We start from the raw sequence: 26,941 nt of genomic DNA, 5'->3' as shown, positions 1-26,941 counted from the left end.
ATATAAATGTATCGGTGTTCCCACTTTTTGTTAACATAATTCTAGTGCTTGTTATTCATATATTGAAGCACATACAGTATATCAACAAGGTTACAAGGTTGAAAAAGAAGAATATTTAAACTAAGCAAGAATATGACATTATTTAGCGAAAGTGAATCTCTTAAAGATGTGCTCAAGCTCGACCAGCTTTTCTTCTGCAACTGCCCTTCATATGATTGTTGCTAATGGACAGCAAAGTGCTGTAATGCACCAACCTTTTAAGCAGCAGAATCCTGCTTGGGTTTGCAGCTTTCTGGAAGGGGAAGGCCCGTGGCCAAATCAAAACACTTACGTGTGTGCTGAAGAAAGGAAACAGGCAATGGAGAATGTAAGAGCTGTGGGAACAATAAGTCTGGTTTGACTAGGCGAAAAATGTCCTTCGTCAATCAGTTTTCCTTCACTATGTAAACAACTCATCTCAAGGTAAACAAAGCATAATAGCTGCTTCCGAAAACATGACACAAGGTGTTTTAGAATAATAGTAATCTAGGTCTGCCATTATACAGTTATTAAAAACCCCATATGGAAATAGTATTGGTAATCAGTTGGTATACTTTTTGGAGATATCAAACAAAAAGCAAAACGCTGTAAGGTGTGGCTTACCTCACAGTTGGGGTTAATGAGTTGTTGAACACGGTGTAAAATACTGAAAATGATGAGAAAGCCAATGTAATGTTTCTGTACTACTACTTCAGGCCTTTGAGGATGTGTACATTGAGCAGAGGAAGACAATCAAGATCATTCTGGAGTATGCAGATCGAGTTTTCACCTATATCTTCATCCTGGAGATGTTGCTGAAATGGGTGGCTTACGGCTTCGTCAAGTACTTCACAAATGCCTGGTGTTGGCTTGACTTCTTCATTGTGGATGTAAGTACATTTGCCCACCCTTTTGTCACTTCTTAGCAAATAATGCAACAATGTAAAATATATAAAAAATTTGATTCAACTCCTCATAATTATATTTTTAAGATTGCAACATCAAATACAGGCCTGACTATGAGGTTTTGGCTTTTTGGTTAATTTAAACCGTTAAGCCGGACCTTACCTCTGCCTTGTTTTTGAGTCACAAGTAGTGGTAGAATAATATAATCATTAACTAAATAAATGATATGACCCTCATTCCAAGAAGCTTTTTTGTTAGTGTCATTGCATTTTGTCAATGCAGATACACATTAAATATTATAAATAAGTATTCTATTTATTCCATGTCAAATCTGCTCACCACTTCATGTGCTGTATCCCGCTAAGCCTCTTGAAATAAGTCACTTTCAGCTTGTCACACTGAACTGACTGAATCAATGACAGTATTCTTTTTAAATCTACAGGTTACATAATAGTACTAACAATGATACTAAGATGTTATCACACATTTTGGATGATCCCCTCAGAATAAGCCTGACTCTGCAGAGAATAATGATCTATTGTGTGATCATTGCTTCCTGTGTGATCTCCAGGCTTTGCTGCAGTGCTTTGTGGGAGACATTTGCAGTTAGCACCGCTGCAACTTTAGATGTTACTGCTGGACATATTTATCTGGAGTCAGAAGGGCGTCGAAATCCTAGTGCTCACAAAAATGCAGTTAAAGTGGACATTTAATGGGATCTAACTGTTAAATTGATAAGAGGGCTGTGTTTTCCTCACAGTGTTCAATATCAGCATCGTAGTCTGCCATTTCCAGGATGCCTCTGGAGAGTTTTTCTGTCTCTGGATTGCTGAGTCATTCAGTGTTTTCCCACCTGATGAGTGCTTTTGAACACTTATGGTTTGTTCTCCTTGTCATTTGTGCATGATGAGTTTCTCACTGATTTTCCTCTTGTGTCTGTATTTGAAAAAGAAAAAATGATACATTACATGGTATGCTTAAGGGCCAGAGAAAATGGGGACCTTATTTCCTTAAAGAAGAGCCAGACCCAACATGGCAAGCTAGGTAGGTTGCAGGAAATGAAATGCTTGGAGCATGACAGGATAACATGGAGCAAGAGATAGTCAGGAATTATGGCGGACTAGGTTCTGCTGACGAAAAAGGGACTTTAAACGTCTACAGTGTCGTTTTTGAACCAAACCGTAACAACTATGCAGGCAGTGAACTGCATTTTGATTGACAGCAAGATTGATCTTTCCACAAGCAGCTGATTGGGGGAGCTGTTAGTGGCGCCTACAAGCCTAGCCATGTTCTGTCTGGCCTCACCATTAATGGGATGACTCTGTCCTGTTGACGGAGGAGGTAGAGTAGGGACATAACACAGCGTTATTTCATTTTGACCGAAATCCAAGGGTGTATCAGTTAAGGAGAGAAAGGAAGTTGATGAGCAGGGGGTTAGAATTGTCAAAAATGTCAGATGTCAAAAATGAAGTCACTGGCCGAATATTTTTTTGGAACTTAAAGTCCTAATTTTAAATGTTGTAGTATTTTCACAGTCTGAAGAAGAATCTGAAAATATCTACATGTTCAGAGACTTATCTCAGAATACGGAAAAAAGTCTAAATTTCAACAAGTGTTACGCTGTCAGAAGTGATCAACTGTAATCAAGCATCCACTGTTTGGTGTAACAGACATTTTGTAGTGCCTTCCCTAATGAAAATAAGTAAAACTTTTTTGGGACTCAGATTATAGCTTACCGTAGTCAATAAGTAATGGTTACTAACAAAGTACTCTCTTATGTGCTATCATGCATCGGGCATGACCTGAACAATGTCCAAATTGTTTTTTGACTTACAATTTTACTATACAGTTAAACAAATGAACTATTTCAAATACAGCCTCTGACTCTTTTTGTATAATTCAGACTTTTTCTTCAAAATATTGAATCAAACCGAGAACTCATATTGTTCCTTCTTAATCCTTTTATATGTATTAGATGATGTGTTTTATGTTCTGCTTAGTCATGTGCAGGCTGGTAAGTCATCCATTATCTCTTGATCACCAATTTTAATCCATCCTTGACTGTGAGGCGCCAATATGTCTGTGATTTTGTATTAACATCCATTGTCACATGATAAGGATACACTAATGTATGATGCTTCCTGAACTTGTCTTTGGGTCTGTCCCAATACCTACATTTGTTGTTTTTGGAAGAAGTCAAGTGCTGACTCATGTGATTTGTTTCCGGTGACTCCCACAGTGTCGATGGGCACGTTTACACCATGGCTCAATCAACTTTAGATGACTTCTTATTTTAATTTGAATTCCACATGATAATCAGGTGACATTGAAATAAAGCACAGCTGCTGAGAGGTTTAATAATTATAAAACAAATAAACCAAATCCCATAAAAACACATTAGTAAGACATAATATGATATTATTTTGACTGGTTTGACCTTTTGGGGAAATACATTTTGATGAAAGGACATGATAGTGTATTTCTACAACAATATCAATTATTCATTAATACTTTTAACTTCACCGTGATGTGTAGAACCACAAGCCTTAATTGTGAGTTGGCATTTTTCAAAGATGAAACATAATTGCCAACAGTTTAATGATAATGTTTGTCCCATCTAGGCTCTTTTAAAATGATTCAAATAAATGAGTTTAATCCCTTTGAGAATATGAGTGTATTGAGAATATTGAATAAAAACCTATAATTTAGTTAAGCATATTTTAACGGACTGGAGATCAAAAATGGTCCTGGACCATTTGACCCTGGACAAACCCACCAAAACTCATCAATACTCCACCCAGTCAATCCACACCACTTTTTTTGGAAACAACAATACAGAACAATATTTACAACAATCGTTTAAGGAAAATACATGTAAAATATAACAGGGGGAATGTATTGGTCTTTTGTGGCAAAAAAAGTCAAGTATTTTCCTCAAATTGTCACCAAAATGATTTAGAAATTTAATATTAAATAATTGATTTGCTTCTCTCTTGTGAAATAAATAAATAAATCAGAATCTACTTCCTCCCATTCCGTGTTAGAGTCCTAATTTAAGGATATAGCCTGATATAGTCAAGTTTTCCAGGTTATGTTTGGATCCGCAGCTTCTCCAACCCCTTACTCATCTCCAATAGAAAAACTAGAATATGAAGAAATCTCAATATATTTTAATTGGCCCGTGTGTTGTACAGATAACTAATCCTGACTTTCCATGCAAATCTCTACCCTAATATTGACCTGTCCTCTCTCTCACAGCAGGTGCCTATAACTGTGTCTCTCTTTAAGTTAAGAGAGACATTGTGCAGCTGTCGAGAGGGACTGAGGGGTCGGTGTTTGAGGGTCCAGGGTAAGGTTTATGTGCTGTGTTGGGACTCGTACTTTCACAGGTTATCCTCTCTCTTCTAACCCTGAAAGTTGTCCTCAACCTTCTGCGTTTTCTCTCCCCCTCTTTAAGTAAGATGCTCTCTGGTGTGGAAACTGTACTGTTTCGTATTGTGTACTGTGTGTATATTATTGTGTCACATTGATTTAGTGTTTGTGAATACATCTCTCCTCTAATTTTTTCCCTTTGTTTGACTCTTTATCTTCTCTCCCTCTCACTGTGTCAACCACAAGTTTCTTTCCAGGTGTGCTTACTGTGCTGTTAAGCTGGTTATCACGCTAGACTGGCTTGCCAAACTAAACCAAACATAAGCAAACAAACATGTAAAAAAAGAAACTAAAAACTTGGGTCATGTACACTTTATTGACCTTTGTCTATTGTAATAACCCCTGTTTATGTTTTTATGGATACATATACTTACACATTTAGAAACGATGTATGTACTTATATGTACCTGTATATAACCATTCAGCCATCCTTACAGTATATATAGGGCACACCTTCTCTCTATATCCCCTCTAACTATGTGGGTCCTCTCTTCCTTTGCCTCTGTCTTTCCCTCTCCTTCTGTCCCTATCTGTGTAGGTGTCTATAGTCAGCCTTATAGCTAATGCGTTGGGCTACTCCGATCTAGGTCCGATTAAATCACTCAGGACACTGAGGGCCTTGAGACCCCTCAGGGCCCTGTCACGTTTTGAAGGGATGAGGGTAAGACCCAAGATACCAGACAGCTGGTCCTTTTGCATGCCGATTAAATAAAAGCATCAACGCATGCTAGAGATGGCAATATAGATTATTTTATTTTAAATACAGATTAAGGTAAATTTTTTAGGTGAAAGCTTTTATCAAAGAGAAGCTTTTTGCATGGATTCAGATCATTTCAGATGGTCTTGATACATCTGATTTGATTTATCATATTTCATTTCATTTGTTATAAATTTAGTGCTATGTTAAGGCAATTTGCAAAGATTCACATTTAAAAAGTTTTAAGAAAACACCTTAAAAAATCTGTCCCATGCCTTATCCAACAGCAGACAAAAATCTAGGATTTTGACCTGAATGATGAAACATGTTTTAATAATTATTCAGCCCTGAAGTGTTCAGTTCCAGCTGAGAGAACAGCTAGAGGTTGGTATGAACCATCACACAAAACCTGTTCACACTGAGTCACACAACGGAGTTATTGGAGAGTAAAGTTATGCAATCTGAGCAAGCAAACCCATATGTGTTAAACTGTTTCTGAGCTACGGACCCCCCACATGTGATGGATAAACAAATTCATAAAGAAATGTATGCAATGTATGCTTATTTTAATATGCACATATTTGTCTATCATTTGTTTATCATTGACCTTGTGGACAGTTTCCAAGTTAAGTATTTTTCGATACCATGTGACCCTCAGGGCTCTGTACTGAGCTTTGCCTGAGAAAGACACAGTTTATGTCTTGAGTTCTTCAGATCATTATTTCAATGTGTGACTGGTTGGATCAGCCTCTGGTTGTCGCTAGGCAGATGGAAAAAAAACCTTGTCAGTGTCTAAGTTCAGCATCCCCTGACTGTTGCTCTGCCTCCAGTGTCCCGTTATCTGATCTTATCACAGTTTGGCTTTGGCATTGTCACACTGGAAGATCAACAAACTTCTGGTTGCATACCCCCCCTCCCCCGCCATCCTTGCTCACCACTCCTCAGTGAATGTCATCACCATGATTTTCATGATCACCATTTTATTGTAGTTATATTAACTGATCAAATGGATGCTTTGTCTCTATATTATTAGGCAGAACACTAACATGAAAATAACGTTTTGACATTTGATGTTTGCCTATATAGTTTTGGTTTATTTGGCTTTCAGTTACCATGGTTCTTCTGTGTTTGGAAATGCACATTCACATGGTGTCGTCCTTTAGATTATAGCTTGATCTCCTACAACGCACTGCTTCAGTGCAAAATAGTCACACTGAAATGATCAATTGGCAATATTTGTAAAACTAACAGTTTTAACACTGTTTATTTAATATAACTATCTCTTGTATAATGTATGGGATTTGTACAATCCCTACAATATTTTGATATGCAAGTAAAGAATAATTGCATTTTTAGAGGTGTAACAATATATGTATCATAGCACATTATATTTTGATACTGTGGAGCTGAGAGCTCTTTATCTACATGAGCACACTGACTGGCCTTTTCTATTTTTCTATTCAACCCAAAATCTGACGAGGAAGCAATATTTTTTTTTATAATATAAAAACAACAGTTGGACAGTTTCATTTTATTTTCATCCAACTTTGTTAAAAAATATCCTCAGTGCATCAAACCATGACTGAACTGTGTCTTGCTGAACCATGAATTAACAGTATTGTTACACCTCTTGTATTTTTATTTTGATCGGTACCAAGAAATCCCTGAACACACCTATATCCTCTAGTGGAATGAGAGAATGTGCGTTTCTATGTATGTGTGTGTGTTGATGTTCTTAAGTGTGAACATCATGCAGTAGGTGTGTGATCGCTGAGTTACAGCGGCTCTGTGTCCCTGCTGCTCTCTTTAGGTTGTGGTGAATGCCTTGGTGGGTGCTATCCCCTCCATCATGAATGTGCTGCTGGTGTGTCTCATCTTCTGGCTCATCTTCAGCATCATGGGTGTCAATCTGTTTGCTGGAAAGTATTACTACTGTTACAATGAGACTGCAGGGGAGAACTTCCTCCCTGAGGTCGTCAACAACAAAACAGAGTGTTTCGCGCTCATCAATTCAAACGTCAGTGGAGTCAGATGGAAAAACGTCAAAATCAATTTTGACAATGTGGGCGCAGGATACCTGGCACTCCTGCAAGTGGTGAGACACCTTTGCTGTACATTTTGTATTTGTTTCTCTCATCTGAAATCCAGAATTCAACCTGTTTTCTCCCTGAATGTGTCCGCCAACTTTACAGGCAACATTCAAAGGCTGGATGGACATTATGTACGCCGCAATAGATTCTAGAAAGGTACGCTTGATGTAGTTTTTGAATTAGAATTCTGGATGGACATACAATTGTGCAGCTTTATACAAACTTTCACTTTTCCCGCTTACAGGTGGAGGACCAGCCGGTCTACGAGGACAACTTGTACATGTACATCTACTTTGTCATCTTCATCATCTTTGGCTCCTTCTTCACCTTGAACCTCTTCATTGGTGTCATCATTGATAACTTCAACCAACAGAAGAAAAAGATAAGATTTATTTTCCCCACTTTCACTTTCAAGCTGCTTTCATTTGAAGAAACAGTTTTGGGAAAACATTTTATATGCTATTAGATATTAGTTAGATGAGAAGATCAATACCACTCTCAGCCACTGCCAGCAGCAGAGTAGCTAAGCTTTGCATAAATCCTGGAAACGAAGGCAAGTGTAAATTAATGAGTTTAAGAGGAGCTGGTTGGAGGATATTGTACAGAGCCAGGCTAGCTGTTTCTCTGTTCCCAGTCTTTGTGCTGAGTTGTCTTAAGTATCAGCAAGAATGCAATTTCACATAATTGCCAAATTAATAATTTAAGCTTAGATTTGAACGTTGTAAACCAATTTTATAAGCATTTTTAGTATTGCACTTGTCACAACACAGTCAAATACATGTTCAAACGTATTTTGATTAGGAGTGGAATAAGAAGTCTAAATCCTTGCAAATTGTAACCAAATTGTTTTTGTGCTTTTACTTTGGAGGTCAGGATATCTTCATGACAGAAGAGCAAAAGAAATACTACAATGCAATGAAAAAACTAGGTTCAAAGAAACCACAAAAACCAATACCCAGGCCCCAGGTAAAAAAAAATTGCAGTCTTTACTTACAAGCAGGTTTTGTTTTTTTTACATTTGTGAAGATTATGACTCATAACATCCCCTTTTTGTTCACTCCATTTCTCCTCAGAACAAGATCCAGGGCATGGTGTTTGATTTTGTGACGCAGCAGGTGTTTGACATCTCCATTATGATCCTCATCTGCCTCAACATGGTCACCATGATGGTAGAGACAGACGACCAGACAGAAGACACAGAGGAAGTGCTTTACTGGGTCAACTTCATCTTCATTGTGGTCTTCACTTGCGAGTTTGTATTGAAGCTCTTTGCGCTACGTCACTACTACTTCACCAACGGCTGGAACATCTTTGACGTGGTTGTGGTCATCCTCTCAATTGTGGGCAAGTATTCAAAAGGGTTATTTAGAAATGAAGAAAAGTGGGAACCTTCTTAATTAGAAGCTCAGATACTGCCCTAATAAATGTTTTTTAGGGGGAAACACACAGATGGTTTACATTTTCATGTTCTTCAAAAATAAAAATAAATATCCGTAGTTTTGGTGTGCAATACATTTCATCAAGTCAATAACTGAAAATAGCAATGAATTAAAAAGTGTATCACAATCATGTGCTGACACGGAAAATAATTAAACAGAAAAGCCCCAAAGAAGAGCTCCAAAATGTTCATCCAGAAACAATGACCTCCGTGACTCTGGAAAATGTAGACTTTTTCTGAAACTACTTAAGAAAAACCATCACCTCTAAAAACAATTGATATTGTGTTATTTGCCTCTCTTGATTTCTTCCACAAACTATGAATGTGCTTACGTAAGCGTTATGTGTGTTAAATCAGTGTTTCATTTATTACTAAATCCCATATTTTTTAACCAAATTTCTGCTGTGTCTCTCTTTGCTCCCTCTCCACTTCAGGAATGTTTCTGGCCGATCTGATCGAGAAGTACTTTGTGTCACCAACACTCTTCAGGGTGATTCGTCTGGCTCGTATCGGCAGAATCCTGCGTCTCATTAAAGGGGCCAAAGGAATCAGAACTCTACTGTTTGCCCTCATGATGTCACTTCCTGCTTTGTTCAACATCGGTCTACTACTTTTCCTGGTTATGTTCATTTTCTCTATCTTTGGCATGTCCAACTTTGGCTATGTGAAACACGGGGCTGGAATCGATGACATGTACAACTTCGAGACCTTCGGCAACAGCATGATCATTCTCTTCATGATCACCACGTCAGCTGGCTGGGACGGCCTGCTGCTGCCCATCCTCAACTACCCTCCGGACTGCGACCCCTTACTGGAGAATGCTGGGACCCCCGCCACCGGAGACTGTGGCAACCCTTCCGTGGGAATCTTCTTCTTTGTTATGTACATCATCATCTCTTTCCTCATTGTGGTCAACATGTACATCGCCATCATCCTGGAGAACTTCAGCGTTGCCACAGAGGAGAGTGCCGACCCGCTCAGTGAGGATGACTTTGAGACCTTTTATGAGATTTGGGAGAAGTTTGATCCTGATGCGTCTCAGTTCATCACCTATGCCAAGCTTTCTGACTTTGCTGATGCACTTGAACACCCGCTCCGAGTCCCTAAGCCCAACACCATTGAACTGATCGCCATGGACATGCCCATGGTGAGTGGCGACCGCATCCACTGCCTGGACATCCTGTTTGCCTTCACCAAGCGTGTGCTGGGTGACAGTGGAGAGTTGGACATGCTGAGGCAACAAATGGAGGAGCGCTTTGTGGCAGCCAACCCCTCCAAGGTCTCTTATGAGCCAATCACCACCACTCTGAGGCGCAAGCAGGAGGATGTGTCAGCCAGAATCATTCAGAGGTCTTACCGTGCCTACCTGGCGAGGCGGGGTTTTGTCTGTAAGCGCAAACGAGTCAATAACAAGGTGGAGAATGGCGGGAACAATCAGGAACAAGAAAAGAAGGAGGGCACTCCCTCAACTGCCTCCCTGCCCTCTTATGACAGTGTAACCAAACCTGACAAGGAGAAAGAGGACGACAACAATGAGGACAAGGGAGGGAGGAAAGAGAAGGGAAGAAACCAAAAAGACATCAGGGAATCTAAATGTTAGAGCGTTGGAATAATAATCACAGTAATAACAATAAAAATTATAATAATGTAACTTCAAGCAAAGCGAGAGGAAACTCACCCACACAGATGTACAGATTATTTCATTTGCAAGTCAGAAAAAATAATACTCAATAATTTTGTTTACAGACTTCATTCTTATATTGATGCAGAGGGAAGCAGCTTGGTCTGTTACAGCTTGAAGACTCTTGAACTTCAGTCAAACCAAACATAATCAACATACTATGTGACATTGTTGTATCTAGACTACTGATCTTAACAAAAGGGAATGAAAAACAGACAAGGAAATGTCTGTGTCTGCTGAAAGGCAGATTGCTCACTTTACCACTGCTCTACAGATAAGACAAGTAACTCTACACCAAGAGGTAGAATGAAAAAACACTAAAGGAATTCAGCGCCTGGACGCAGTAATGGATTCCTATGGAAGACAGTGTTGTGAAGGAAAAACAAGGATGCTGCTGCTGCTTGACGCTGAAGAATTGTCTTCTTAAAGCAGCCAGTGAGTGCTAATATGTCATCTAGTACTGAAATGTGTAGAGGAGCAAAATGACACACTCACTCTATAAGATCAAACAGAAGGATGACTGATGAGTGAAAGACACAAAATGACAGAGAGCGTTGGAAGTACTTTTGCGTTTTATTAAAGCTAGAAATTGTTCATTTGAGCAGCAAAAATGCAAACAGACAAAAAAAGAACAATATTCAACATTTTGCCCATGTCACTTAACTCTTCTACTCATTTTATCTTTGTTATACCCACATCAAAATGTTTTTTTTACATGGGCTTTCACACCAATTGGTTAAGGATCTGTTTATTATGGGGTCAACTCGGGCCAAGGGCTTATATTTACTCAGAAAGATTTCCAAACAAATACATAAATAATTGTGCTTGTTCAATGCATAGAAATGACTTGCATGATGGCATGTTTTGATCAGAAATCTTGCATGAATTATCATAGTCCACAAGACACTAATACTCAGACCACAGCAGTGGCTCGACTGTAAGATTGAGGCATTGTCACAATTTGAAAGCTCAGAGTTCAGAGTCAATTGTTTAACAAAGATAAGTGATATTGGGGTTGATAATCTAAAATGGATCTGAATTTTTATCTCATTACTCAACTTATTTCAAATGTTTAAATTGTTGCCTCTATAGACAGAAGAATGGAATATGTTGGTGAATAATACCGCCACAGTGGATCAGTGGGTGAAATCCAAACAATTTATTTGCTGCTCTGGAGATTTTGAGTGTGTAAGATGTGGAAACGGATGTCTGTGTGTTTCATGGGACTGAAGTGTTTGTTAATTTGGACTTAAATGTTTTCAAGGGTGCAACACTTTGAATCTAAAATGCTTATATTTATAATTTGTATGCACCTATGTAATGTTCCATACCATCTGCCTTTAGTTTTGTGTGAGCGGGCATTTTGGGAGTCCTACTGTTGGTTATAAGTGGTTTGTGGGGATTTCACAGGTATGGCAAACTCCTTTCTATTTCTGATGTTTCTCTTTGGGTGGTGAGACCTTTCTAGAAGAGCTGAGAATGGTGTTGATTATTGTATTGGCTATTGTAGCTTATCTGTTTGTTTATTTTATTTTATTCCCTGACGTAATTTTCATGTTTTGGTTGGTAATAAGTCTTATTTTACACACTTTTATAAGCCACATCTATGATGACGATGAGGGAATCGGTCTTGGAAAATATTTGTTGGTTGTTAGTCGTGTGCTATTCTGATGAGGAACGGAAAATGATAGCTGGGTGATGAGAACATTGTGTGTGGAGAAGCCAAAGAGATCTGCCTTGTTATCCCTTGTTGCCCCTTTGTCCATGGAGTGGGATTGGGTGAAGTATGCCCTGCCCATTCAGTTTTTTGCTGTCATTATTAGACAGAGAGACCCTAGAAATGTATGCAATGCTTGAAAAATTCATCCCTTTTTCTCAGGAGATATTATAGATGTACTATTATGAGCTCTGCAACAAAATGCAAGTGAATGTGATGGGAGTATTTATGAAATCATGTTTTACTCTTTTCTGTTTTATGCCATGTCGATGGACAATGATCTCGACAGCCGCCCGGTCAGGGGCCAGTTTGGCGCTTCCTGCTTATGACGCTTAGAATTATAGGGCTAGAAGCATCTCAGTGAAACAGCAACATTTCGCTCGCTTGTATTGGCAGCGTTTTTATTGATAGCAGATTACATGTGTGGTTAAGTCATTATGGACTGTAGTCTGGTCTCAATTGATTTGGATAAACAAAATGTTAAAGTTCACCCCCGATAGCAATCGCAGATATAGGAAACACTGTGAGGAGATGTCATGAGAGTGAATTGGGATATGTTGGTTTAAGAAGCACTCTTAATTCTTCCTGAAGCAGAAGCAGTGTGCTCAGAGGATAGGCCCCAGATTACAGTAGTTAACAAGTGCTCTGAGCCTCTTATTTGCTATTTTACCCGTCATATTGCTCTATTGCATTACAAATACCAAATAAACTACAGAGCACTGGATGCATTCTAATGGTACTGTGAGCCTAAGCACCACACCACAGCTTTTGCACTTCCTGTTGTGCAGTGATGTCACTTCCTGTTGATGATTAACTCCCTCATCCGTTCTCAAGTTTTATGGTCCAGTTGCTGCATGAGATCTCCAAAATCAGTGTGGGTGTTACCTTGAACCAAATAAAACTCTGAATGATAAGCATAAAAGCAAACGCCGTCCATTTTCTCCAAGATCACCATGGTTACAGAAAGAAACCTAAAAAAAATAGACACACACATCCATTTTGGAAAGAAATGTTTAAAAAAATACAGTTCAGGATATGTTCTATGCGACACAAACTGCGAAGAATGGACTTTTTAAAGAAACTATAAATAATGTAATATATTTTATTTTAACGGCATGTGTAGTTTTTTGTAAATACAGGATTACTTAAAAAACTACAGCTATTAATCTAACACTAAATATTAATAACCGTAAATAGAATGGCTTCCAGCTGACACCCCTTGTCACACTTGTTAGGCTGTGACACATTTGTTAGATGGAGTAGATTTTTTTGAGTCACTTTTCACAAAAAAGAAGGGAGTAAGCTAAAAGAATCTATATTAAAAAGCAGAAATTGTATTTAAAAGTGTATAAATCAATACAAACATATACAGAGCTATATTACATATATATTATATATATATATTCTACCGTATATATATATAGTATATATATTCTCCTGTCCACTCCTTGCATTGAGGTGATACCAGAACCACAGAGTTTAACTGATCATGCTTCTTTCTTTGTGTGGTATGTTCAGAGAATAACCAAAACTCTGGCCTGCCCAGGATTTCTGCATACTGGGTACCAGCGTACAATGCATGGTGTTGTACTGGCTGCTTGCTGAGAATTGTGGAGCCTGCCTTGGTGAGAGGATTGCACTACCAGCATACCCTTTTGTACATGTGTGAAGATGTTTTGCCCCTAGTTTCCTATATTGTACTCACAGAGATAATACAGACACAGACAGACACACTCACTGCCGTTTACAGGCAACGGCTGGTTAACCAGTGCGCCCCAGTATAAGCTCACTTTGTGTGACTAATTTTTGCTCGTTTCAGCTCTAACCCTCTTCCATGTTTCCCCCTAACACTGCTGCAGTTTGGAGTTGATCTTTAATTTTGCTGTCACTTTCAATATGATATATCTAATGATTTAAGGGTTAGTTGTCTTAACTGTCTGTGTGTTTGTTTATGGTGCAATATCTCTTAACGGCACGTGCCTTTTTAGCTTCCTATTTAGTCAGTCGATAAAATCAGCAATGAGGATCTCAAAAACCCATGGGAGTGAATCAAAATGGAGCACGATAGAAATGATGTATTGAGTTCAAAATTAACTTGTAAACTGAAAACTCACCACCTAGAATAGACTGTCTGGACTAACATCTTGTAGAGTCATGTAGTACAAGTGCTCTCTCTGTGTGTTCTGTTTACCGGCTCTCGGGCTAGTAAAGGGAACAGCTTGCCTTCTGTTTTACACTTCTGTTCATTTCCAAATGTTGGGTTACCAATCGGTATACGAGGCCATTCTTTTGTAGCATGACTGAGATAAATTTCTTTTCTTTCCTGAAAATAGGCTAACTGAAAAAAAAATCTTTTGACTGTCATTATCTCTTGCCACTAATACAGTCAGAGAGAGGACGTGTGTTGCACAACCACATGGGACGATTAAATGAGAATCAGTGAAAGAATATCTTCATTTGAGCACGAATCTATTTCCAAACAATAAAGCAGCCTTCCAGTTACACCTCTGGCTGGTGTCGTTTTTGGATACAACATTATTGACTGTCACTTTATCCTGCAGCATATGTTCCCCTATGTCTGATAATGGATGTTTTTTCTGCTGTTTATCCACCTTGTTCACTGTGATATCTGTGAGAATTTAAACGTTTAAGGTATTTAAGTGAAATGGTACATGTTCATGCGCAATGTGATTTTGTTTGTATTTTTAATTGTTGCTAATATTTACCTAAATTGCTGTACCACGTTGCAAACATGACAGAGAACATGTTTGCAAGCTTCACAGGACAGGGAGGGACAGACAGCAGCAGCAACAAAAAGACAGCCTGTTAAGGTTTGAAAACAACAACACAATATACATCAAATAGCTTTAATCACATTGTCTTTGTACATGTTTTGGATACGATCATTGTTTGAGTTGATGGGGTTGGGTGTGTCATGGTGCAACAGCACTGAAATGACTATAAAAGCAGGTGTGTGTGTGTGTGTGTGAGTGTGTGTTCATGTGTGTTTCCTTCCTTCCCCCTCCTCGGTGTGTGTGTGTGCATGTGTGTTTCCTTCCTTCCCCCTCCTGTGTGTGTGTGTGTGTGTGTGTGTGTGTGTGTAAGGTGGCGCACTGACTGAGAAAAAGGAGCAGGGAGGGGAGGGGGGAGTACGCAGAGACAGCACTGCAGTGCAGATATATGAATGCAGTGGCCTGGGCTGAGTCAGCAGCATGTTCCCAATAGGCTCAGACTGTACAGTGCACTGTAAACCACCTCCTTTCCCACAGCATGCAAGCAGAGGGAGAGCGAGCTACAGCAGGAAGATGAAAAGTAAATGAGAACAATGGGCAGAAAATCACACAGTGAAAAGCTAGTTTGTTGCTAAATGTTTATCCTTCCTCTGCTACCTGCAGTACTGCATGAATTTCCAGTGCATTACATTGTGTACAGTTCGATGCTGTATCTTACTCTGTTTTTAGAAAACGTTACAATCAGAAATTCTGATAAATCTTCTTTAGAAGTGTTTTTAAAAAAGATACATTTTTGATGATTATGAAATGTTTAACTGATAATCTGTAGAAAATTGTTGCTTTTGTGTAGCTCTCCTCTGCCATCAAAATGTTACATGTTGTGCTATTCACATGCTTTGTCTTTCTTTTCACCTTTTATGTTTATTTCCTACTTGCATTCAACTGAACAGCAGGGCTTGGTTGCAGAGGTGGAACATGGATTAAGTAGGACATTGGTATGATCCGTCGGGGTGTCTGAGCAAGTTTGTGTGAGAGGTAGGGAGGTAGGGAGAGAGGAGGAAGGAATTGTGTGTAAGGGATGGAGACAGAGGGATATTGTATGTCTTTAAGTAATCAATAGCATGTAATCTGTAGTTTTGCCCTGATCAAGTGTCTGGATCAGGTATTGGTTGTTGCTCACCACTTGTATTTTTTCTATTTCTGTGTCAGGTCTGCAGAAGATGTGAGGGAATGTATATAGACCCAGTTTCACTCAGTTCAATCACTCTGCAAGTGCATGAGGAAAAGGGCATTATGATCTTGAGCCTTCACATACTTCATATAACCTAGCTGACAAATGAATTTAAGTTCATTCAATTAAGCCATAATTATTAAAAGATGTGATAGATTTTTGCAGATTTATCCCTGGTTCACCAATCCATCATAGAGAATAGCCCTATCTGCCCTTGCTAGGTTGGGATATCTGTTATTCATCTCTTCCCCTAAAAGTGTCTGCAGAGATCACAGCTTTTATCTGCTGTGTTTATGGCTGAAGCCCCACAAGTAGGCATAAGTGAAGTGCCTCAGATTACTTCTTACAGCTTTCTAACGCCACCTAGGGGCTTGAAATAAAGAACTTCAAAAACCTGTCAGTTACCTTAAGGTTTAAGGGATATTTGATTTTGGTAGTATGAGTTCCTCAATGGTGTAGTGTAGAGGTATTAGATACCTGATAATCCTGTGGTCGGAGATGACAGCAAGACAGGAGATTGTTGGAAAAGGAAAAACTATAACATTAAAAGGGTATTCTAGCCTAGCCTTTTAGATATAATAAATTATATCTAATTTAAATATATATAACATAATCTGTTATATAAGTCCATTAAAAATAAGAAAAAACAATATTCTAACTAAGATTTAAAAATAAATGATTACGGTTACATTTCTGGCTGAGCCTGTGAGACAAAAACGTGAGGGCACCACAAATGTGTTAGATGTGTGTAATTCAATACCAAAACAACAGAGTGGTTTCAGATGTCCGCTTTAACTGTTAACAACTTCAGGTAGGGACATTTTACTGCTACAATCTAAAAAGATCATTTTATATTTGGGCTTGTTTCACAGTACAGTTTAGTGCCATGGTCGGCCCTGGTGATAGCCGCAGCTAGCATCCATAGCTCCCCCTCCACAGTGAGTCCAATACCCCATCAACTATAACCTAGCTGGCTGATATACTGTGTGTAGCTAATTATATACTGGGAGTAATAAGGATTTGTTTTGTTTAAATATAGGGAGACATTGTTTATACACTGCATTTATATAGCGATGTTCTAGTCTTTACGACCCCTCAAACCGCCAGTCAGTCTGCCAGACAAGGTGACAAACATGCACACACATTTGTATCGACAGCTGAAATGGGACAATAATATTTTAGAAAAGAATATCAACGTTTTATACTAAATGTATCCATAGTATGTGCTGCTATAAATGTAATGTGCTTTTTCGCTTCTACTTAATTTGCAGATTAACTTTGTTCGATAAAACTAGAACAGTTCTTAAAGGAAAAGTTTTTCTGGTAAACGGAGGGTCTTTTAAGCGTTTCCCCCGTCAATATTACACTTAATGTTCTGAATACTTCTTTTACCATTACCTATTTCCCACAAAGTGTAAACCTCAAAGTTTCTACAATGTTGAGTTTAGAACAAATCAAAACAATTACCACTACGTTTTACAGACTTTGCAGTCCGGTCCACCTCAGTGCTGGAAGCACTGAAGACGTCCCTCACAGTCTGAAGTTCTGCAGAACAGCCAGCAACTGTAAGGTATTACCTCTGGGTAAGAGGACACCACTGTGACATGTTTACATACTTAAATGTTCAAAAAGTGCTTATTTTTCTCATACTAACTGTGCTCCAGCACCCTTTTCACCCTTCTTTGACAATGTTTGGATACAACGATGAGGTACTTCTTAATAAGGCCCTATAGGTGTCACTGTTATACTTTTTAACAGCCACCAGTGCAGAAGCTGCAGCAGCCATTGTTTGTGTGAGTTGGAGAAGAAATTGATATGATTGTTAGGGCGGACAGAGGCATTGAATTTAGGAATAATGTTAGGAATAATTAATGTTAGCATATCATCGGTTGAATTGATGGCAATTAAATCGAAACTTGCTCTAGTTTTTAATGGTTTGATGAGCTGGTTGCTCAGAGTGAGAAGTGAGTCTGGCTTTGAGAGGTTGAGCTGAGAATAATAAATGAGACCAGCCACTAAGCAAAAGGTTTTAATGAGCATAGCTGGTTTAATTCCTGCAGCCATTCACAGGAATGTGGTTTGAGGTTTATTTAAGATGCAGGGGCTTTAGGCGGTTGGTCGCTTTAGTTAAAGATACATTTTATGTAAAACAGTTTGGGACAAAGAGGTTTTGCTGTGAGATACTTTGGTGTTGCAGGCAGCAGGGTTATTCCACTGTGGATGGAAAGGACAAAAGTTTTGGACATCTGTCACACGCCAGCGCATGCCCTCTGCCCTCCAGACAATGAAGCTGTTGACAGGGGGTGGTGTCAAGGGGAAGAGGGTCAGGATCTTCTCCACTCTTCCTGTCCTTTTATTATACACTCTCTTGAGCTTATTATGGCTCTGTACATAACACAAATGGCCCCTTGGCTCCCCTCCAGTTTTACAACTCAAAATATAGATTAAATCAAAATATAAAATTACTCACAAGAGAATAAAGATTTTGGTAACTCAGATTTTACCGGTCTATTATAGTTTTAAGAATTTATAGAAAGTATTTGGTAAGATATAATACAGATTATAGTGAAATAGTGACAATATTCAGGGGCTGGTATTTCATGTAGTTTACTTTAGTTTAGTTTAGTTTAAAAGCATTGAGGAATTTACTTGAAAGAAACTCAATTTAAATCAAAGTAAATATGATAATTCTTCATTTATTATTTGAAACTTTACTCCTTTTATATGGCGAGTGACCTCTATACAAATTACACACTTTTTCCTGTTTAGCTGATCTGCTATTTACTGACCGGCCTAAGATTAATTATTTGATTTTTTAAGATATAAGAATATTGTAAGTCAAATTCCGGCACACATTTTTCATATTACGCAGACAAAAAGACAAAGTCAAGTTTTGGTGTGATATCTTCATTTCCATAACACAACAGCCTTTAGTGAGGTAGACTTTTTACAGGTCAAAACAATTGGAAACATTGCTCCTAAACTGGCATGTGAAATGACATGAAATAAATATTTCCATGTACAATGTCTTCAAAATGAGGTAGAAATGGTTACAGAGAATGTACAAGATACAACAAAAGATAACTGAACTGATATATAACAATGAAACGCCTTTTTCTGTCAGTTAGACACATTCAACTTATAACTTCAATGAATCATGAATGAGTAACACCAAAAAAACCGCATATACTGTCGTTTGTTGCAGTGTGTAGGTTCATGTAGAGCACATTCTTTGTGAGGCGTTAAAGAGCATTCACTTGTTTTAGCTAAGCGCTTAAATACTTTTAAAATCTGGGGGTAAGAATACATAATGCTTTGTGTAACACCTTTTTGTTAATTAGCTTTTTCTTAATCATATTTTAAAACGTAATATTTGTGTGCTGCAGGTATTTCTTCATCCAGTTGAATTTAATGAATATACTTCCAAATAAAATACCTTTTAAACACTTTAAATTTAAGACTAATCTTAAGCTGCATTTCAGCCTAAATATTTCTATTTTAAAGGGGAGCCGCTCTCTGCACATGCTTTTTGGCATGAGTTATTTGTTCTTTAGTTTTTCCACAAAAATATGGCAAAAAGTATGAAGGGATTGTGGAGTTATAAAGCTACAACTTGGTGGAAATGAAGATTTACAGTTGTAACTGTACATATTTTCAGAGTGCACATACTTCGTAAATATCTAACTTCTCCCTTCTTCATAGTGTCAATTCATGTTAAAGCTCAAATTAAGCTGATTGACTGGTGGAAGTGTGCCAAGCAGTTTAAAATACTAATTTAAGAAACTGGAGATTTGACACTATTAAGACATTTAATAAACATACCTATTATAGAGCATATATTGTAATAATTGTATGTCTTGATACGTCAAAGATGTTTTTTCAGGAGTGCTCACAATTTTTCCGCGAAAAAAAAACGTCTCCCCACAGCTAACTACACTAACACTTAACACGTCATTAATTTCTCCACCAAAACCTATAAGAGAATTACATCTATACATGAAGAAAATATGTTTCATATATCTAAAAACATCATTGATGTACATTATGGCGAATATTGTCCTTTTAAAAAAAATATCTGAATTACATTCAACATTTCAGGCCTTGGTACAAAAACCTCAAGTTTAATTTTCCCAGAGCCAAGAAGGTGTGTGTGTGTGTGTGTGTGTGTGTGTGTGTGTGTGTGTGTGTGTGTGTGTGTGTGTGTGTGTGTGTGTGTGTGTGTGTGTGTGTGTTTTTGCATGTATTTGTGTTTCTTTTTTCTACTGTTAGTATCAAAGGCCTTGTAAGTGTGTTGTTTCCCTGAAGAGTTCAGAGTTTGTTTTGCTCTTGATAAAAGCAATGGCTCCGTTTTCATCTTGCTCCATAAAGCTCCCTACAAACACCCTAAGGTAATAACATACATTCTTATTTTATCATTCTGAGGTAACAATATTCTTCCTGAGTATTCAATAACACGACTGTAATCATCCTTTTGAGAGGCAAAAGTAAAGAGAATGCATATTTAAAAAAAAAAAGTAAATCATATAGCAAACAAGCAGGTGGATCTTCCTTAACAATGTACGAGCAAAAACAGTTGAGGCACTCACTCAAAAGCACTTATCCTCTGCTGAGACTCTCAGTCTGGGCTGTGCATCCAAACAGAAGTAACAAACAGGCGGTTAAACTGTTTTCTCTGAGTGAAGTTCTTATAGTATGCAGACTTAGGCATTGTTGTTGTTTGTTTTATACAGTCGCTATTTCTTGCAATCATCTTAATAGTAAATGTGTAAGCTGCACGTTTATCTGCAGGTTCCTTAGAACTAAAGCTGTTTGGTTCAAGATGAGCAGAAATTTGACTGTAAGCTACACGCTTTTTAGACAATCTGCATCTGCTGTTATTTTGTGAATGCTAAATACATTTTTAAATGAACATTACATTTTAGATTATTTCCTCACTTTGTCTTTTTACATCATAACAATTTTAAAGGGCGGCTTCATGTACTCTATTTGTAATCATTTGATAAGCAGCTTGTTATGTATTAACTCGACAGTGAAGGAAAAAAAAAAATAGGACACCGGGATAGAATAAGATAAAGAACGTGAAAAGAACTCTGAAAAAAAACTGGAAGAAAATTAAGAGTGAGTAAAGGTGGGGAGAAAGCGAGGGATTAGCAGGGAAACATTCATTTTTCGAGGCAGGGCAACACGCCAAGCCTCAGGGTCAGCTGTGTAAAGTAGCAGTGATTGTGCTGAAGTAGTATGGCAATCTCACCATCTCTGTTATTGCTCTCCTTACTTTTTGGTCAGTAATGATTTTCTGTGGTGTGGTTAAAAGTATTGCAGTCAAAGGCCTTTTACATACATAATGGCCACAAATAATTACACCAACTTCTAAAACAGCAACGTTGCAGTGAAGCTGCAGCAGTAGAAGAAAAGGAAATAAATAGGATCCTGAGAGAAACAGATGTTCACACTTTTAGACTGTCTTAAAGCTATCTAGAGAATGCCTTAACCTCACCCCTAAGACTTACCTCAACCTTACTGGGCAAAATGCCTCTGTGAATCTTTGGAAAAACAGGAATAATGAAAATATTAAAGATGCACAAGAAATACTAGTCTTGTGTACACTAGTGAAAATAAATCTTTCATTGACAAATCCAATGTTGTTCCCTAGATAAAGAACCCTGGTTGGTTTCAAAGAGAGATCCTCCCTGTTGTCAGCGCCCTGCAGCGGGGTCCTCAGATCGTGTGTGTGATGCGGGGATCTTCATAGACATTCTCTGTTGCTGAGGAAAGCTGTGCTCCGCTGAGGCACTCTCTCCTGCCAGGCCTGACGGTGGGCTGTAGTCCCCTGCCCCGCCATAGGAGGGTGACATCATGGGCTTTCCTGGTTTGTAGGCCTGTGGGTCTGAGACAGAGACGCTCCTATCGTAGCCATTGCCGTGCCCGTTGCCGTGACTCTTGCTATGACTGTTTCCGTACTTTCTGTAGCGAGATCCCTCCACCTCCGCTCCCTCCTGTCCTTCCTCTGCCATCTCGAAGGCCTTACGTTTCAGCGGCACACCTCCCTCGGAGCTCCCTCCAAGGCTGTGAGTTTGGTAGCTGTAACCGCCCCCCACCATGTTGGGCCTCGGGGCCAGAGGAGTAGGGGCACTAATCCCAGGGGGAAGGTAGGAGGCACTGGGGTGGCTGTATCCAGAGGACAGGCTGCTCTGAGGGTAGCACCCTGGGGGGTAGTTGTAAACAGGAGTGCTGGCACTGTAGCTGGGCACTAGAGTGGGTGTGGCCTGCAAAGAGTGTAGAGGGGCAGGGGGAAGTGCTGCGCCGGGCTGAGGGCAGTAACCTGAGGACAGGTAGGTGCTGTTGTAGGCAGGAGGGTAATCCTGAGATGGCGGGGCACCGCAGGAGCCGGCGCCACTGAAGCCTGACTCAGAGGCCAAGTTACTGCTCACTACTGTAACACTTCCTGTGGATGGGATTCCCACCTTGGTGCCAGTTAATGCCTCCAGCCAGGGTAACACTCCATGCCCTGACCAAGACCCCATGGCTCAGATTCACTTTTCAGAAAAGTCCCAGGCTCAGGGTAGGCCCCTGAAGGAGGGCGGTCATAGGACAGCTCTAAGCCCGAGTACTTCTCAGCGTAGCGTTTGAGCAGAGAAGAAGCAGTAAGGGCCGATATGTCATCACTGGCCCAGGGGTAACCTGCAAGGCCATAGCCACGGCGACCAGCCGTGGTGTAAGGGTCGTGTTTGTGGGCAGACGGTGGTGAGGTGGTAGAGGTGACATCTAGGTGCTGCTCAGGCCATTGAGATAAGGGGGCGGCGTGCTCCGGGGACCAGTGCATCTTCAACAGACCTGACACAAATGAGAGCAGAGCTGAATTAGTCCTGACTGGTAAAATGTATATGGGTTTTCGATCTAAAAATCTAAAAAATGTATAAATAAAAAAGACATACAAAGCCCAACCCCACCCCCCAAGTCACATAACCAAAACAGAAAGTAAAGTAAATACTAGTCTTTAAACTCATGAATCGTAGATAATTATTGTGATTTACAGGATTACATTTTCTTTATCGATTGACACCACTATACAAAACAACTACTTGTTTTGGTTTAAGCATCAACATAACCCATGCAATTCGCCCGAGATTTGGGCAGACATCAGTAGCCCTCTGTATCAGAGGTGATACATTCTGTTTTTGCAGCATTTTGGCTAACCCAGATGTTTTGAGATGTCTGATCCCCCTCCTGAGTCCGGCTTCATGAATATCTGCCCTCATAATCACATCGGATGGCTAACCCTTTTTCCAGAAATCATGTCAATGCTTAGCCTGTGCTTTTCTACACAGCCTCAACCAGGCAGGGGACAACTGCTCTAATCTTTAAGTGAAGCCGGCAACATAGCCCCCAGCCCGGTCTCCACGGCGATAAGCCTCTATCAGCCCGCGAGCTACCCTCTGCCTTTGCCTCTCTCACATTAGGGCCATTGTTGTCTCTCTGTGACTCTCTTAGTCCACAAAGCCGCCCCCACTGAGCATGTGATCTAATTCGGCCCAAACCTCAGGGGTCTGCTGGACGGGGGATAGGAGGTGGGGTCAGTGTGCGGAGCGGGTATCAGAGTAGTTTTTCAGCATACTGCCCTGCAAGACTGGACCAGTATATCTACGAACACTATTACACTGATCGATTTGATCAAATTTTGATGCGCAATGTGTGATGATTAATGCACATTTATACAAACAAGCAGTCCACTGGTTAGGAAGTCGTGGGCTATGATTGGCTTTTGCAGGCCTTGTCTTTTTTAACTGGCTTTGGTCTGACATTCCAGTCATTGCAGAGTATTATTAAACTGTCCTTACCCCGGGCCTGAGCCAGAGGGGCTTCCCTACAACCGCACTGGACATGGAAGAAGTTACTGCCACAGTGGACCAAATATTATTTTTATAATTTCAATACATTGGCACCAATATCTCTTGCAATATTTGTGCTTAAATGTATCTGTACTGTTTTGGCTATTTGCCTTCTATGGATGACTCACATTGCTGGTCTGAAACAGAATACATGTGGTCTACAGTAGGTTGTGTCACATGTCCACCAGGACCACCAGATGGGCCTCAAACAGTCCACATGTTGATCCTTAATTTAAATGATCCTTCAGCCCAATAATCCCACTCATCCAATCCAGGGATCGCAGTGCTCTCAACCAGCAAAGCTCCACCCTGTGCTCCTGGGAATTCTGATTGACCATGGTGCTCATCCTGGGCATTAAAACAGTATTTGCACAAGGCTTATACATACACACACACACACACACACACACACACACACACACACACACACACACACACACACACACACACACACTCACACTTCTTTCTAGGTAAACAGATTCACAAAACTGCTCAAAATGAAGGAATATGATGTTTCCGTACAGTAGATTTAGAATCCAAAATAGCCTTCCTGGAAAATGTTTAACCCCAACCAGAGGGAGTTGATTCTTTGTATTTCAGACTAATCTACAGATCATGAATAGATCTATTGGGCACAAGGTCGGAGAGCCCCTAAACCCCTAAACCCGTAACTACAGTGCCTACTGTGTACGCTTATGTCAATGTCAGAGAAAAGTCCTCCCAAAAAATCTGAAGGAATAAACTCAATGTTTAACAGTAGGAAGCATCACAGCTTCTTCGGGGGGGGGGGTTATCCCTTTACGTTTCATGAGAGTTGAAGGCTTTTCCTCAATTGACAACAACATCACTTTCTGAGCCTGGAGTTGGTTTTGTGTTTAGTTTTTTCTCTTTTTCCCTAACTAAGGGTACAACAGTGGTGTTGTTGGTCTAACAGATTGTAAAGCTCTTTGTGGCAAAATTGTGATGTTGGTCTATATTATTATACCCAACATCAGGCTGTACATTCATTTGTACAAACGTAATACTTTGTATACCTGTCCAGTTTTCAGCTGAAGAGGGGGAGCTGACACATGAGAATTTAAAACTTGGTTGTGAAAGAGACTGTGGCCTTGTTGCAGTGTTTGCACTCATCCAGTCCCAGCATACAAACACACTCTTCAGACTGATACTCACTGGTCATGCTGATTGCAGGCACGAGCCGACCGATAGCCGCTTCACCTTCAATCTACTCCTCTCACCCCTCTTCACCCGACGGTCTATAATCTATCCGAGACATATTAAACCGCAGTAATCTAATGTGTCTGCAATCCTCCTCAAAATGCAGCAGAGGAATGTTAAAACTGATGATCGCTGTGTGATCAGGAATGGTAAGAATAAACTGGAGGGTTTGCCTGGGTTAAAGACTGAAACCAGACTAATGAAGGATTAGAGCACTCGAGGCTTATGGCAGTGTCAGCGCTCTTGGACAATCTCACAGGAGCTGGCTGTAAACCAAAACCTCAGAGGAAGGTTTTATTCCAAGTCTGAGCAACAAAACAAATGTTGATCATTATTGTGTGCATAAGCATAATATTATAATAGTATATATAATAAAAGTTACATACATGGTTACAACATAAGAATGTTTAAAGGCAGAAAAGGTATGAGCAATATGAAAATATATATATATCTTTAAAAACAAATTTTTTTAAAAGTGTATATGCTTAATATATAATTACATCCATCTTCTCCCGCTTATCCGTCAGGGTCGCGGAGGTAACAGCTCCAGCAGAGAGCCCCAAACTTTCCTTTCCCTGGCCACATCAATCAGCTCTGACTGGGGGATTCTAAGGCGCTCCCAGGCCAGTGAACCGATATAATCCCTCCACCTGATCCTAGGTCTACCCCTCGGTCTCTTCCCAGCTGGACGTGCCTGGAACACCTCCCTAGGGAGGCGCCCAGGTGGCATCCTCCCTAGGTGCCCGAACCACCTCAACTGGCTCCTTTCAACGCGAAGGACCAGCGATTCTACTCTGAGTCCTTCCCGGATGACTGAACTTCTCACCTTATCCCTAAGGGAGATGCCAGCCACCCTGCGGAGAAATCCCATTTCGGCCGCTTGTATCTGCGAAAAGAGAGCTTTGCCTTCTGGCTCAGCTCTCTTTTCGTCACAACAGTGCGGAAAAGCGACTGCAGCACCGCTCCCGCTGCTCCGATTCTCCGGCCCATCTCACGCTCCATTGTTCCCTCACTCGAGAACAAGACCCCGAGACATCGGTTTCCTGCTGAGAACCATGGCCTCAGATTTGGCGGTGCTGATCCTCATCCCCGCCGCTTCACACTCGGCCGTGAACCGATCCAGTGAGTGCTGAAGGTCACAGACCAATGAAGCCATTAGGACCACATCACCTGCAAAAAGCAGTGGTGCAATCCTTAGCCCACCGACTGCAGACCCCCTGCCCCACGACTACGCCTCGAAATCCTGTCCATGAATATCCCAAACAGGATTGGTGACAAAGCGCAGCCCTGGCGGAGACCAACCCTCACCGGAAATCGGTCTGACGTGCTACCGAGAACCCGGACACAGCTCTCGCTTTGGGAGTACAGAGATTGGATGGCCCTGAGTAGAGGCCCCCTCACCCCATACTCCGTCCGCACCTCCCACAGTATCTCCCTGGGAACCCGGTCATACGCCTTCTCCAAATCCACAAAGCACATGTAGACTGGATCAGCGTACTCCCAGGCCCCCTCCAGGATCCTTGTGAGAGTAAAAAGCTGGACCAACGTTCCACGACCAGGACAAAATCCGCATTGTTCCTCTTCAATCTGAGGTTCGACAATCGGCCGGACCCTCCTTTCCAGCACCTTAGAGTAAACTTTCCTGGGTAGGCTAAGTCATGTGATGCCTCTGTAATTGGCAGACGCCCTCTGATCCCCCTTGGGGGACCACCACCCCGGTCTGCCACTCCTTCGGTACTGTTTCTGACTTCCACGCAATGTTGATGAGACGTGTCAACCATGACAGTCCCTCAACACCCAGAGCCTTCAGCATTTCTGGGCGGATCTCATCCACCCCCGGGGCTTTGCCACTGTGGAGTTGTTTGACAACTTCAGTGACTTCCCCCGTGAGA

The 26,941-nt window shown here is 40.4% G+C and overlaps 2 protein-coding genes across 2 annotated transcripts in view; one reads left to right on the top strand and one right to left on the bottom strand.

Moving 5' to 3' along the window:
• scn8ab (sodium channel, voltage gated, type VIII, alpha subunit b) overlaps nucleotides 1-14,481 on the top strand; it is a 47,922-nt gene extending 33,441 nt beyond the window's left edge. The window contains exons 21-28 of the mRNA XM_063910512.1: nucleotides 735-908; nucleotides 4,895-5,017; nucleotides 6,864-7,148; nucleotides 7,246-7,299; nucleotides 7,388-7,525; nucleotides 8,005-8,109; nucleotides 8,217-8,487; nucleotides 9,016-14,481. Of these exons, the coding sequence (XP_063766582.1) occupies nucleotides 735-908; nucleotides 4,895-5,017; nucleotides 6,864-7,148; nucleotides 7,246-7,299; nucleotides 7,388-7,525; nucleotides 8,005-8,109; nucleotides 8,217-8,487; nucleotides 9,016-10,181 (2,316 nt within the window). The 3' untranslated portion in view covers nucleotides 10,182-14,481. The remainder of the gene's footprint in view (nucleotides 1-734; nucleotides 909-4,894; nucleotides 5,018-6,863; nucleotides 7,149-7,245; nucleotides 7,300-7,387; nucleotides 7,526-8,004; nucleotides 8,110-8,216; nucleotides 8,488-9,015) is intronic.
• A 4,352-nt stretch (nucleotides 14,482-18,833) lies between these two features.
• si:dkey-195m11.8 (fidgetin) lies at nucleotides 18,834-25,213 on the bottom strand. Its single transcript, XM_063909975.1, is given in 3 exon segments — nucleotides 18,834-22,429; nucleotides 22,432-22,776; nucleotides 25,005-25,213. Coding segments are annotated over 3 exon segments (1,143 nt in total). The 5' UTR covers nucleotides 25,012-25,213; the 3' UTR covers nucleotides 18,834-21,638.
• Nucleotides 25,214-26,941: the final 1,728 nt, after the last annotated feature.

The sequence above is a fragment of the Eleginops maclovinus genome, chromosome 20, assembly GCF_036324505.1.
Source record: "Eleginops maclovinus isolate JMC-PN-2008 ecotype Puerto Natales chromosome 20, JC_Emac_rtc_rv5, whole genome shotgun sequence".
In the NCBI taxonomy this organism is placed as follows: domain Eukaryota; kingdom Metazoa; phylum Chordata; class Actinopteri; order Perciformes; family Eleginopidae; genus Eleginops; species Eleginops maclovinus.
Note: the sequence above shows the minus strand (reverse complement) of the source record. Positions and strands in the feature narration are given on the sequence as shown.